This window comes from Larus michahellis, unplaced genomic scaffold, assembly GCF_964199755.1.
Source record: "Larus michahellis unplaced genomic scaffold, bLarMic1.1 SCAFFOLD_524, whole genome shotgun sequence".
Lineage (NCBI taxonomy): Eukaryota > Metazoa > Chordata > Aves > Charadriiformes > Laridae > Larus > Larus michahellis.
In genome coordinates, this window is record NW_027435890.1 from 231 (window position 1) to 12769 (window position 12539).

At 66.0% G+C, this 12539-nt stretch overlaps 1 protein-coding gene across 1 annotated transcript; it reads right to left on the bottom strand.

Annotated features, from left to right (window-relative positions):
* Nucleotides 1-3024: 3024 nt before the first annotated feature.
* Nucleotides 3025-12140, bottom strand: LOC141736733 (structural maintenance of chromosomes protein 1A; the record flags this gene model as incomplete). The annotated part of the gene is made up of 10 exons (XM_074571293.1): nucleotides 11831-12140; nucleotides 10705-10893; nucleotides 10498-10610; nucleotides 8783-8986; nucleotides 8432-8670; nucleotides 8058-8316; nucleotides 7803-7943; nucleotides 7615-7697; nucleotides 4215-4422; nucleotides 3025-3210 (listed from the first exon to the last, which is right to left on the bottom strand). Coding segments are annotated over exons 1-10 (1731 nt in total), but the record flags the coding sequence as incomplete, so codon positions are not given.
* Nucleotides 12141-12539: the final 399 nt, after the last annotated feature.

Here is a 12539-nt window from a genome sequence, read left to right on the forward strand (position 1 = left end):
ACAAGGCCCCCAGGATTCAATACGGACCCCCAAAGCCCCCCCCAGGGAGGGTCTGAGCCACAAGGGGTTAAAGGGGGACCCCCAAAACCCCAAGGATTAAATATGGATCCCCAAAACCCCCCCCCCAGGGAGGGGTCTGAGCCTCAAGGGGTTAAAGGGGGACCCCCAAACCCCAGGGATTCAATACGGACCCCCAAACCCCCCCCCCAGGGAGGGGTCTGAGCCCCAAGGGGTTAAACAGGGACCCCCAAAACCCCAAGGATTAAATATGGACCCCCCAAACCCCCCCCCAGGGAGGGGTCTGAGCCCCAAGGGGTTAAATGGGGACCCCAAAACCCCAGAGATTCAATACGGACCCCCAAACCCCCCCCCCAGGGAGGGGTCTGAGCCCCAAGGGGTTAAAGGGGGACCCCCAAAACCCCCCCAGGAGGGCTACAAGGCCCCCAGGATTCAATACGGACCCCAAAACCCCCCCCAGGGAGGGGTCTGAGCCCCAAGGGGTTAAAGAGGGACCCCCAAACCCCCCCAAGGGAGGGGTCTGAGCCCCAAGGGGTTAAACGGGGACCCCCAAAACCCCAAGGATTAAAAATGGATCCCCAAAACCCCCCCCCAGGGAGGGGTCTGAGCCCCAAGGGGTTAAAGGGGGACCCCCAAAACCCCCCCAGGAGGGCTACATGGCCCCCAGGATTCAATACAGACCCCCAAAACCCCCCCCCAGGGAGGGGTCTGAGCCACAAGGGGTTAAAGGGGGACCCCCAAAACCCCAAGGATTCAATACGGACCCCCAAACCCCCCCCCCAGGGAGGGGTCTGAGCCCCAAGGGGTTAAATGGGGACCCTCAAAACCCCAGGGATTCAATACGGACCCCCAAAACCCCCCCCAGGGAGGGGTCTGAGCCCCAAGGGGTTAAAGGGGGACCCCCAAAACCCCCCCAGGAGGGCTACATGGCCCCCAGGGATTCAATACGGACCCCCAAAACCCCCCCCAGGGAGGGGTCTGAGCCCCAAGGGGTTAAACGGGGACCCCCAAAACCCCAGGGATTCAATACAGCCCCCCAAACCCCCCCCCCAGGGAGGGGTCTGAGCCCCAAGGGGTTAAATGGGGACCCCCAAACCCCCCCAAGGGAGGGGTCTGAGCCCCAAGGCGTTAAAGGGGGACCCCCAAAACCCCAAGGATTAAAAATGGATCCCCAAAACCCCCCCCAGGGAGGGGTCTGAGCCCCAAGGGGTTAAAGGGGGACCACCAAAACCCCCCCAGGAGGGCTACATGGCCCCCAGGATTCAATACGGACCCCCAAACCCCCCCCCCAGGGAGGGGTCTGAGCCCCAAGGGGTTAAAGGGGGACCCCCAAAACCCCAAGGATTCAATACGGACCCCCAAACCCCCCCCCCAGGGAGGGGTCTGAGCCCCAAGGGGTTAAATGGGGACCCTCAAAACCCCAAGATTCAATACGGACCCCCAAAACCCCCCACAGGGAGGGGTCTGAGCCCCACGGGGTTAAAGGGGGACCCCCAAAACCCCCCCCAGGAGGGCTACAAGGCCCCCAGGATTCAATACGGACCCCCAAAACCCCCCCAGGGAGGGGTCTGAGCCCCAAGGAGTTAAAGGGGGACCCCCAAAACCCCAGGGATTCAATACGGACCCCCAAACCCCCCCCCCAGGGAGGGGTCTGAGCCCCAAGGGGTTAAACGGGGACCCCCAAAACCCCAAGGATTAAATATGGACCCCCAAAACCCCCCCCCAGGGAGGGGTCTGAGCCCCAAGGGGTTAAATGGGGACCCCCAAAACCCCCCCCAGGAGGGCTACAAGGCCCCCAGGATTCAATACGAACCCCCAAACCCCCCCCCAGGGAGGGGTCTGAGCCCCAAGGGGTTAAAGGGGGACCCCCAAAAACCCAAGGATTAAATATGGACCCCCAAACCCCCCCCCCAGGGAGGGGTCTGAGCCCCAAGGGGTTAAAGGGGGACCCCCAAAACCCCCCCAGGAGGGCTACATGGCCCCCAGGATTCAATACGGACCCCCAAAACCCCCCCCCAGGGAGGGGTCTGAGCCACAAGGGGTTAAAGGGGGACCCCCAAAACCCCAAGGATTCAATACGGACCCCCAAACCCCCCCCCCAGGGAGGGGTCTGAGCCCCAAGGGGTTAAATGGGGACCCTCAAAACCCCAAGGATTAAATATGGACCCCCAAAACCCCCCCCAGGGAGGGGTCTGAGCCCCACGGGGTTAAAGGGGGACCCCCAAAACCCCCCCCAGGAGGGCTACAAGGCCCCCAGGATTCAATACGGACCCCCAAAACCCCCCCAGGGAGGGGTCTGAGCCCCAAGGAGTTAAAGGGGGACCCCCAAAACCCCAGGGATTCAATACGGACCCCCAAACCCCCCCCCCAGGGAGGGGTCTGAGCCCCAAGGGGTTAAACGGGGACCCCCAAAACCCCAAGGATTAAATATGGACCCCCAAAACCCCCCCCCAGGGAGGGGTCTGAGCCCCAAGGGGTTAAAGGGGGACCCCCAAAACCCCAGGGATTCAATACGGACCCCCAAACCCCCCCCCCAGGGAGGGGTCTGAGCCCCAAGGGGTTAAATGGGGACCCCCAAAACCCCCCCCAGGAGGGCTACAAGGCCCCCAGGATTCAATACGGACCCCCAAAACCCCCCCCAGGGAGGGGTCTGAGCCCCACGGGGTCAAATGGGGCCCCCCAAAACCCCTTGCAGCACCCCGAGGGGTTCACGGGGGTCCCCCAAACCCCTCACAGGACCCACAAGGGGTGAAGAGGGCCCCCCCAAAACCCCAAGAAACCCCCCCCCCCCCCGAGGAGTTACACGTTGGGGGGGGTGGGGGGTGTCCTCCCCCAAACCCTAAAGACCCTCACCCCCGAGGGACCCACGCGCCATCCCCCCTCCGCCCCCCGCAGGACCCCCCTGCCCGAAAAAGGGGAGGGGGGCACAGCAGGGGGGGGGGGTGAGGGGGGGGACGGAGGTGGGGGGGGGCGAGGGGGGGACGATGACACCGCCGCAACCCCCACCTCCAGGTAATCGAGGGGGAGGAAGGTTTCGGGTTCCCCCCGCTGCTCCTTGATGTACTGGATACAGTCGCGCCCCGTTTTTTCCGAATCCACGATGATGGCGTCCATGTTCTTCCCCAACACCTTGGTGACGGCGATCTGGTATTTTTTCTGGGTGGGCTGGCAGAGGTCGATGAGGCGGCCGTACTTCGGGGGGGGGGGGCGGGGGGGAAACCCCAAAAATAGGTTAAAACCCTCACGGAACCGGACAATTAGAAAATCCTAAGGGCGGGGATGGGATCGAGTTCGCGCCACTCGCCGGCCACCACCGAGACGAGCCCGTCCCCGTTCCCCTGCCACCCCCCCCTTTAAGAATTTATTGATAAAATTCCCCCCCCCCCCCAGCCTCAGCCGTCTTTTTTTTTTCCCCCGGACAAAAAGCCCCCGAATCCCTCAGTTTTTCCTCCGTCGGAAAGACGTTTCGATCGCCCGCAACGGCGTCTCGGTGACCCTTTTTGCCGGCTCCTTCTCCGCCGCTTCCAACCGGGGGCTGGGGGGGGTGGCAGGGGGGGGGAGCCCCGGAATCGAATCCGACCTTCCGGATTGGGCCGTCCCGAATCAGGCGGAGCGGAGGGGGAGGCTGACCGACCACCCTCGAAGCCGTCCGCCATCTCCTCGACGCCTTCCCAACCTCCGCCCGCCGTTGGCTTCCTTGGCCACCGGCGCCCACGGTTCGGCTTCGCGGCCGTCCCGTCGGCCACCGGGACTCCCCAGGTTCCCGGTACGGGGGCCGGGGGGGGGGGTCGGGGGGGGGGGGTTTATTCCTCTTATTTCTCCACCCCCAAGTTTTTTTTATCGCCTCGAAACCCGCCGAGGGGACCCTCTTGGCCCTTCATCCGGGTCATCGCCGGAAGATAGCCAAGAGGACCGGGCGACCCTCGCTTGTCGCCCACCTCCAACTCGACCCCGCGTCCCCCCCCGCCAACCCCGAGCTCACGGGATTCCCCCCTTTTCGGGTCGAATCCCCGTCGGCTATTTCCCAGAGTTTTCTTTTTCCGTCCCCCTCCCCGACTCCGGAACGAGCTGTTCCGTCGTCATCTTTCCAGGCGTGGAAATAACCCCCACCACCCGCCTTCCCCCGTCAAAAAAAAAAAAAAAAAAAAAGGGATTATCGGCAAATCCAGAGGCAGCGGAAGGGGGTTGGGACTCACGACGGAGCCGGGATAGAGGCGTTTGATGCTGTCCATGATTTCGGCTTTGCGCTGCTGGCGGCTGCTCTCCTGCCGGTCGATGCGGGCGTCCCCGAGTTGCTCCATCACCTGGTTGAGCTCCTTGTTGATCTCGTCGATGCGGCGTTTGGCCAGTTCCACTTCTTCCGTCAACTCGCCTTCCAGGCGCTTCTGTTCCTCCAGGGATTGTCTTTTGGGGGGGGGGGGGGGGAGGGGGAGACGGGACGGGGACACACACGATAAGGGGGTGTTCGGGGGGGGGGGGGGCTGCCCCCACGGCTTGGGGAGGCCTCGAGGGGGCACGGGGACGTGGGACGCGGGGACGGGGGACGCATCGAGGGCCGTCCCGGGGGCACGGGGACGGGGGTACGGGGACGGGGGACGCGTCGAGGGCCGTCCCGGGGGCACGGGGACGGGGGACACCTCCGTGACTGCCTCAGGGGCATGGGGACACGGGTACGGGGACAAGGAACACCTCAAGGGCTGCCCCACGGGGACGGGGGCACAGGGACGGGGGACGCGTCGAGGGCCGTCCCGGGGGCACGGGGACGGGGGACACCTCCGTGACTGCCTCAGGGACCCTAGGACATGAGTACGGGGACAAGGGACACCTCCGTGACTGCCTCAGGGGCATGGGGACAAGGGTACGGGGACAAGGGACACCTCGAGGGCTGCCCCACGGGCATGGGGACATGGGTACGGGACGCGTCGAGGGCCGCCCCGGGGGCACGGGGACATGGGTACGGGACGCGTCGAGGGCCGCCCCGGGGGCACGGGGACATGGGTACGGGGACGGGGGACACCTCCGTGACTGCCTCAGGGGCACTAGGACATGGCTACGGGGACAAGGGACACCTCCGTGACTGCCTCAGGGGCACGGGGACATGGGTACGGGGACGGGGGACGCGTCGAGGGCCGCCCCGGGGGCACGGGGACATGGGCACGGGGGACGCGTCGAGGGCCGCCCCGGGGGCACGGGGACATGGGCACGGGGGACGCGTCGAGGGCCGCCCCGGGGGCACGGGGACATGGGCACGGGGGACGCGTCGAGGACCGCCCCGGGGGCACGGGGACATGGGCACGGGGGACGCGTCGAGGACCGCCCCGGGGGCACGGGGACGGGGGTACGGGGGACGCGTCGAGGACCGCCCCGGGGGCACGGGGACGGGGGTACGGGGGACGCGTCGAGGACCGCCCCGGGGGCACGGGGACGGGGGTACGGGGGACGCGTCGAGGGCCGCCCCGGGGGCACGGGGACGGGGGTACGGGGATGCGGGACACCTCCGTGACTGCCTCAGGGGCATGGGGACAAGGGCACGGGGACGCGTCAAGGGCCGTCCCGGGGGCACGGGGGACACCTCCGTGACTGCCTCAGGGACACTAGGACATGGCTACAGGGACAAAGGACACCTCAAGGGCTGCCCCACGGGGACATGGGTACAGGGACAAGGGACACCTCTGTGACTGCCTTAGGGGCACAGGGACAAGGGACACCTGGAGGGCTGTCCCAGGGGCACGGGGACAAGGGACACCTCAGGGACTGCCTTGGGGACACAGGGACGGGGGACACCTCGAGGGTTGTCCCAGGGGCACGGGGATGGGGATATGGGGACAAGGGACACCTCTGTGACTGCCTCAGGGACGTGGGGACATGGGTATGGGGACAAGGGACACCTCGAGGGCTGTCCCAGGGGCACGGGGACACGGCTATGGGGACAAGGGACACCTGGAGGGCTGTCCCAGGGGCATGGGGACACGGCTATGGGGACAAGGGAGACCTGGAGGGCTGTCCCAGGGGCACGGGGACATGGCTACGGGGACAAGGGACACCTCGGGGACTGCCTTTGGGACACGGAGAGGGGGACGTGGAGATGGGGGGGACACCTTGGGAGCTGCTCTAGGGGGACGAGGACACCTCAGGGACTGCCCTGGGGACAGGGAGATGGAGACATGGTGATGGGGGACACCTCGAGGGCGGTCACGGGGACAAGGAACACCTCAGGGACTGCCTTTGGGACACAGAGAGGGGGACATGGGGATGGGGGGACACCTTGGGAGCTGCTCTAGGGGCATGGGGACTCCTCGGGGACTGCCCTGGGGACACGGGGATGGGGACGTGGGGATGGGGGGACACCTTGGGAGCTGCTCTAGGGGGACGGGGACACCTCAGGGACTGCCCTGGGGACACGGAGAGGGGGACGTGGGGATGGGGGGACACCTTGGGAGCTGCTCTAGGGGGACGGGGACACCTCGGGGACTGCCCTGGGGACACGGAGAGGGGGACGTGGGGATGGGGGGACACCTTGGGAGCTGCTCTAGGGGGACGGGGACACCTCGGGGACTGCCCTGGGGACACGGAGAGGGGGACGTGGGGATGGGGGGACACCTTGGGAGCTGCTCTAGGGGGACGGGGACACCTCAGGGACTGCCCTGGGGACACGGAGAGGGGGACATGGGGATGGGGGAACACCTTGGGAGCTGCTCTAGGGGGACGGGGACACCTCGGGGACTGCGGGGATGGGGGGACACCTTGGGAGCTGCTCTAGGGGGACGGGGACACCTCGGGGACTGCCCTGGGGACACGGAGAGGGGGACGTGGGGATGGGGGGACACCTTGGGAGCTGCTCTAGGGGGACGGGGACACCTCAGGGACTGCCCTGGGGACACGGAGAGGGGGACGTGGGGATGGGGGGACACCTTGGGAGCTGCTCTAGGGGGACGGGGACACCTCGGGGACTGCCCTGGGGACACGGAGAGGGGGACGTGGGGATGGGGGGACACCTTGGGAGCTGCTCTAGGGGGACGGGGACACCTCAGGGACTGCCCTGGGGACACGTAGATGGAGACATGGCGATGGGGGACACCTCGAGGGTGGTCACGGGGACAAGGAACACCTCAGGGACTGCCTTTGGGACACGCAGAGGGGGACATGGGGATGGGGGGGACACCTTGGGAGCTGCTCTAGGGGCATGGGGACGTGGGGATGGGGGAACACCTTGGGAGCTGCTCTAGGGGCATGGGGACACCTCAGGGACTGCCCTGGGGACACGGGGATGGGGACGTGGAGATGGGGGGACACCTTGGGAGCTGCTCTAGGGGGACGGGGACACCTCAGGGACTGCCCTGGGGACACGGAGAGGGGGACGTGGGGATGGGGGGACACCTTGGGAGCTGCTCTAGGGGGACGGGGACACCTCAGGGACTGCCCTGGGGACACGGAGAGGGGGACGTGGGGATGGGGGGACACCTTGGGAGCTGCTCTAGGGGGACGGGGACACCTCGGGGCTGCGCCGATGGGGACAGGGGACACCTGGGGGGCGGGGGGGGGGGCCACGGGACCCCGACAAGGGGGAGAGGGGACATCGAGGGGCCAAAGTCTCACTTGCTGGTGGCAATGTACTCCTCCAGCTTCTCGATCCGCTTCTGGTTCTCCTCGATCTCCCGCAGCTTCTGCTTGATCTTGGCCTGGGGCGGGGGAAGGAGAAGGGGGTCGAGGCGGGGTGGGGGGGGCCGTTTTGGGGGGGCCAGGGGAAGGTTTGGGGTAGGGGGGGTTGTCCCTTGAGGTCTCACCTCGGTCTCCACCTTCTTCCTCTCTTCCAAATCCAAGCGATCTTGGTCGGCTTTTTGATCCCGGTTGAATTTCTCCAGCTCTTGGGCCAAGGTGGCGGCGCGTTTGCTGGCCTCCTCCTTCAGCCGGTGGTATTTCTTCACCTAAAACCACAAAAAAAAACCCCAAAAAAGAGGTGAGGGGGGTCAAGAGTCCCCAAATTTCCATTGCCGGGGATGGGTGGGGCGGGGGGGGATCACCAGGATGAGCCCGGTTACCTGGTTCTCCTCCAAGGTCAAGTCGCGGCCTTGGCTTTGGCTTTCCTCTTCCATCCTCTCCTCGAATTCCTGCCGGGCTTTTTCCACCGACAGCATTTCTTTTTCCAGCTCGTCCATGTCGCCTTTGCGTTTTTTGTACTGCTTTTGGGCGTTCTGCAAGGATTTCTTGGCCGCTTCCAGCTTTTTGATCTTGTGCGAGGTGTTCTCCTTCGCCTTGATGTACTGCGGGCGCTTCTGGTTGAGCTCCGAATCCTTCTCCCTGCGGACGGGGCGGAGGAAAGAAAAAAAAACACCCCAAAAAGCGCCGCGTGAAGAAGCGAAAAAAATTAATTTCTACTTTCTTCGGGTTTTTTTAAAGAAGGGGGCGTCCTCACTTGATTTCCTTCTCGATTTGCTGCTGTTCCCTCATCATTTTGCCCAGCTCCTTCTTGCGGTCCTTCAGCTCGTCCTCCACCCGGTCCATCCTTTTCTTATCCTTGTCGATCTCCCGGTTTTTCAAGCCCAGCTCCTTGTTGAGCTTCTCGATCTCGGCTTCGTTGTGGTAAAGCTTGAAGAGCTGGAGCTGCACCTGAGCCCGCACCACCTCGTCTTTCAAGCGCTGGTAACGATCCGCCTAACGAGGAAGGGAGAGACGGGGCTCGGAAAAGGGCGTGCGCTGACGACGGCGGGTAAGGAAAAGCACCCCCCCCTAAAAAAAAAAACCAAAAAAAACCACAAAACCGAACCTCTTCTTTCTCTTGCTTGGCCTCTTTGCGCTCGGCGGCGATGTTTTTCTTGCGGTGGTAGTTGAACTGCGTGTCCTCCTCCGCCTTCACCATCTCCTTCTTCCGCTTGTCGTACTCCTGCGCCAGCTCCCCCGACCGGCTGATCTCCTCGAACAGCGCCGTCCGCTCCTTGGGGTTCTTCATGGCGATGGATTCCACGGCGCCCTGGGCGGGGGGGGGGTAAAAAAAAGGAAAAAAAAAAAAAAAAACACAAAAAAACCACACAAAACGATAAAAGGAGGGGGGCGGTAAGGGGGTGGGTGGCCCCAAATCCTCCTGGGGGTCTGGGTTCTACCTTCCTGGAGGGGGAACGGGGGAGACACCCCCCCCTCGAATCCTCACGGGGCTCCCCCATAGCTGGGGAAGGGGGTAAAAGAGGGAGGGGGGGCAGGGTGCAGAAGACCCCCCCCCCCAAATCCTTCTGGGGGTCTGGGTTCTACCTTCCTGGAAGGGGAACGGGGGAGACACCCCCCCCTCGAATCCTCACGGGGCTCCCCCATAGCTGGGGAAGGGGGTAAAAGAGGGAGGGGGGGCAGGGTGCAGAAGACCCCCCCCCCCAAATCCTCCTGGGGGTCTGGGTTCTACCTTCCTGGAAGGGGAACGGGGGAGACACCCCCCCTCGAATCCTCACGGGGCTCCCCCATGGCTGGGGAAGGGGGTAAAAGGGGTGGTAGGACATGGATGGCCCCCCCCCTCCGCCCCAAATCTTCACGGGGGTCCCCACATGCCTGGGGAAGGGGGTAAAAGAGGGAGGGGGGGCAGGGTGCAGAAGACCCCCCCCAAATCCTCCTGGGAGTCTGGGTTCTACCTTCCTGGAGGGGGAACGGGGGAGACACCCCCCCCTCGAATCCTCACGGGGCTCCCCCATGGCTGGGGAAGGGGGTAAAAGAGGGGGGGGGGGGCAGGGTGCAGAAGATCCCCCCCAAATCCTCCTGGGGGTCTGGGTTTTCTCTCTCCACGGAGGGGGAACGGGGGAGACCCCCCCGCCCCCCACCTCCTCGAATCCTCACGGGGCTCCCCCATGGCTGGGGAAGGGGGGTAAAAGGGGTGGTAGGACATGGATGCCCCCCCCCCCCCGCCCCAAATCTTCACGGGGGTCCCCACATGCCTGGGGAAGGGGGTAAAAGGGGGGGGGCAGGGTGCAGAAGACCCCCCCCAGATCCTCCTGGGGGTCTGGGTTCTACCTTCCTGGAGGGGGAACGGGGGAGACACCCCCCCTCGAACCCTCACGGGGCTCCCCCATGGCTGGGGAAGGGGGTAAAAGAGGGAGGGGGGGCAGGGTGCAGAAGACCCCCCCCAAATCCTCCTGGGGGGCTGGGTTTTCTCTCCACGGAGGGGGAACGGGGGAGACCCCCCCGCCCCCCACCTCCTCGAATCCTCACGGGGCTCCCCCATGGCTGGGGAAGGGGGGTAAAAGGGGGGGGCAGGGTGGGGATGAGCCCCCCCAAATCTTCACGGGGGTGCCCCCCACGGCTGGGGAAGGGAGTAAAAGGCGGGGGCAGGACCCGGGTGACCCCCCCCTCCCACCACCAAAATCCTCCCAGGGCTCTGAGTCCCCCTCACGAAGCCCCTCAAACCCCCACGTACGCCCCCAAAATCCCTCCTAAAACCGCCCCAAGTCCCCCCCCCGCCAAAAAAAAAATACGCCTCGGTGGCCCCCCCCCCCCCCCGCAAACCTGGAAGACGAGGAAATTCCTGGCTTTGATGAGGATGCCCAACTTCTCCAGCTCCTCGCTGTACTCGCTCAGCTGCACCACCCGGTTGTTGATCTTATACTCGGACGAGCTGCCTGCGGCGGGGAATTTCGGGGCGTCAGAGCGTTGTTATCCCATCGTCCCCCCCCCCCAAAAAGTGACACCCCCTCCGCCGCCGCCGCCTCGTACCCACGATAACGCGGGCGAAGGTGCGATCCTCGGCGCCTTCTTCGGAGTAGACCATGCTGACGAAGGCTCGGCTGGCGGCCGGTTTCCCCACGGGCGCCCCGTGGATCAGATCCCGCAGGGTTTTCACCCGCAGGTTGCTCGTCTTCTCCCCCAGCACGAAGCTGATGGCGTCCATCAGGTTGGATTTACCTGGGGGGGGATGGGGGTGGGGGGGCAAGAAAATGGTTAAGGGCTTGGGGAGGCGGGGAGGGGGGGGCAACGCCAGGGAACGGGGGGACCCCGAGGCTTGAGGGGGAACCCCAGGGAATGGGGAGGGGGAGGCTGGAGGAAGGGGGAAACCCCCCCAAAGGAGGGTGGGAGGAGGAAAGGGGGAGGACGCCAAGGCTTTGGGGGGGGCCAGGGCTTGAGGGGGGGGCCCAGGGAATGGGGGGACCCCGAGGCTTGAGGGGGAACCCCAGGGAATGGGGAAGGGGAGGCTGGAGGAAGGGGGAATGGGGGACACCCCCCCAAAGGAGAGTGGGAGAAGGAAGGGGGGGGACGCCAAGGCTTTGGGGGGGGCCAGGGCTTGAGGGGGGGGCCCAGGGAATGGGGGGACCCCGAGGCTTGAGGGGGAACCCCAGGGAATGGGGAGGGGGAGGCTGGAGGAAGGGGGAATGGGGGAGAACCCCCCCAAAGGAGGGTGGGAGGAGGAAGGGGGGGGGACGCCAAGGCTTTGTGGGGGGCCAGGGCTTGAGGGGGGGGCCCAGGGAATGGGGGGACCCCGAGGCTTGAGGGGGAACCCCAGGGAATGGCGGGGGGGGGGGGGGTGAAGGGGGGAGGCTGAATCAAAGGGGAAAACTGGGGGGGGCTCCCCCAAAAAAGGGCGGGAAGAGGAGGCTGAGGGGGGGAACACACGCCGGGGGGGGCCCCCCAGAATTTGGGGGGAGACCCCAAGGAAGGAGGGGGGGCCCCCAGGGGATTATGGGATGGGGGGACCCCCAGGATTTGGGGGGGGGGGGGGCGAGGGGGCAAGGGGATTCTGGGATACCCCCCCCCCCCGCGCAGTGCATCATGGGAGAAGCCCCCCGGGTTAGCGGCGGGGCCTACATCACCACCACCCCCCGCCCCGCCCCGCCGGGGGCCTCACCGGAGCCGTTGGGGCCGATGATGGCGGTGAAGCGGCGGAAGGGCCCGATGATCTGGCGGCCCTTGTAAGATTTAAAGTTCTCGATCTCGATGAGCTTGAGGAAGCCCATGGCGGCGGCGGCGGCGGCGGGGGGGGGTTTGGGGGGGGGGGAACCGGGGCCACCGGAGACGCCTGAGGAGGGTGTGGGGGGGGGGAACCGGAGCCGGGAGGGCGGGAAAAGCCGCGGCTACGGCGGCCGCGAAGGGACGCGCCGCCGCCCTTCACCCCATAGGCTCCCCGCGCCGTCACTCTTCCCCTCCTCCCCGCCCCCTCGCTTCTCATAGGCCGGCAGCTTATATGCGCTGGCCGCCCTTCGTTGATAGGCTCCTGCGCTGTCACTCTTTCCCATCTCCCCGCCCCCCCCTCGCTTCTCATTGGCCAGGCTGGTGTACGCAGCGCGCCGCGCCGCCGCGCCTGGCTGATAGGCTCCCTGCGCTGTCACTCTTTCCCATCTCCCCGCCCCCCTCGCGTCCCATAGGCCAGCGATTTGCATGCGGGGCTCCGCCCCCCGCGCCCGTTGATTGGCCGCGCTTCGGCGGGGGGTTCATTTGCATGGGGCGTACCAAGGCGGCGCGGGGGGGGGCGGGGGGGGGAAGGAGAGGAATGGGGCCGTCCCGTCGCCATGGCAACGGCGGGGACGCCATGGCGGGGCCGGGGTGGGGGGGGAGTG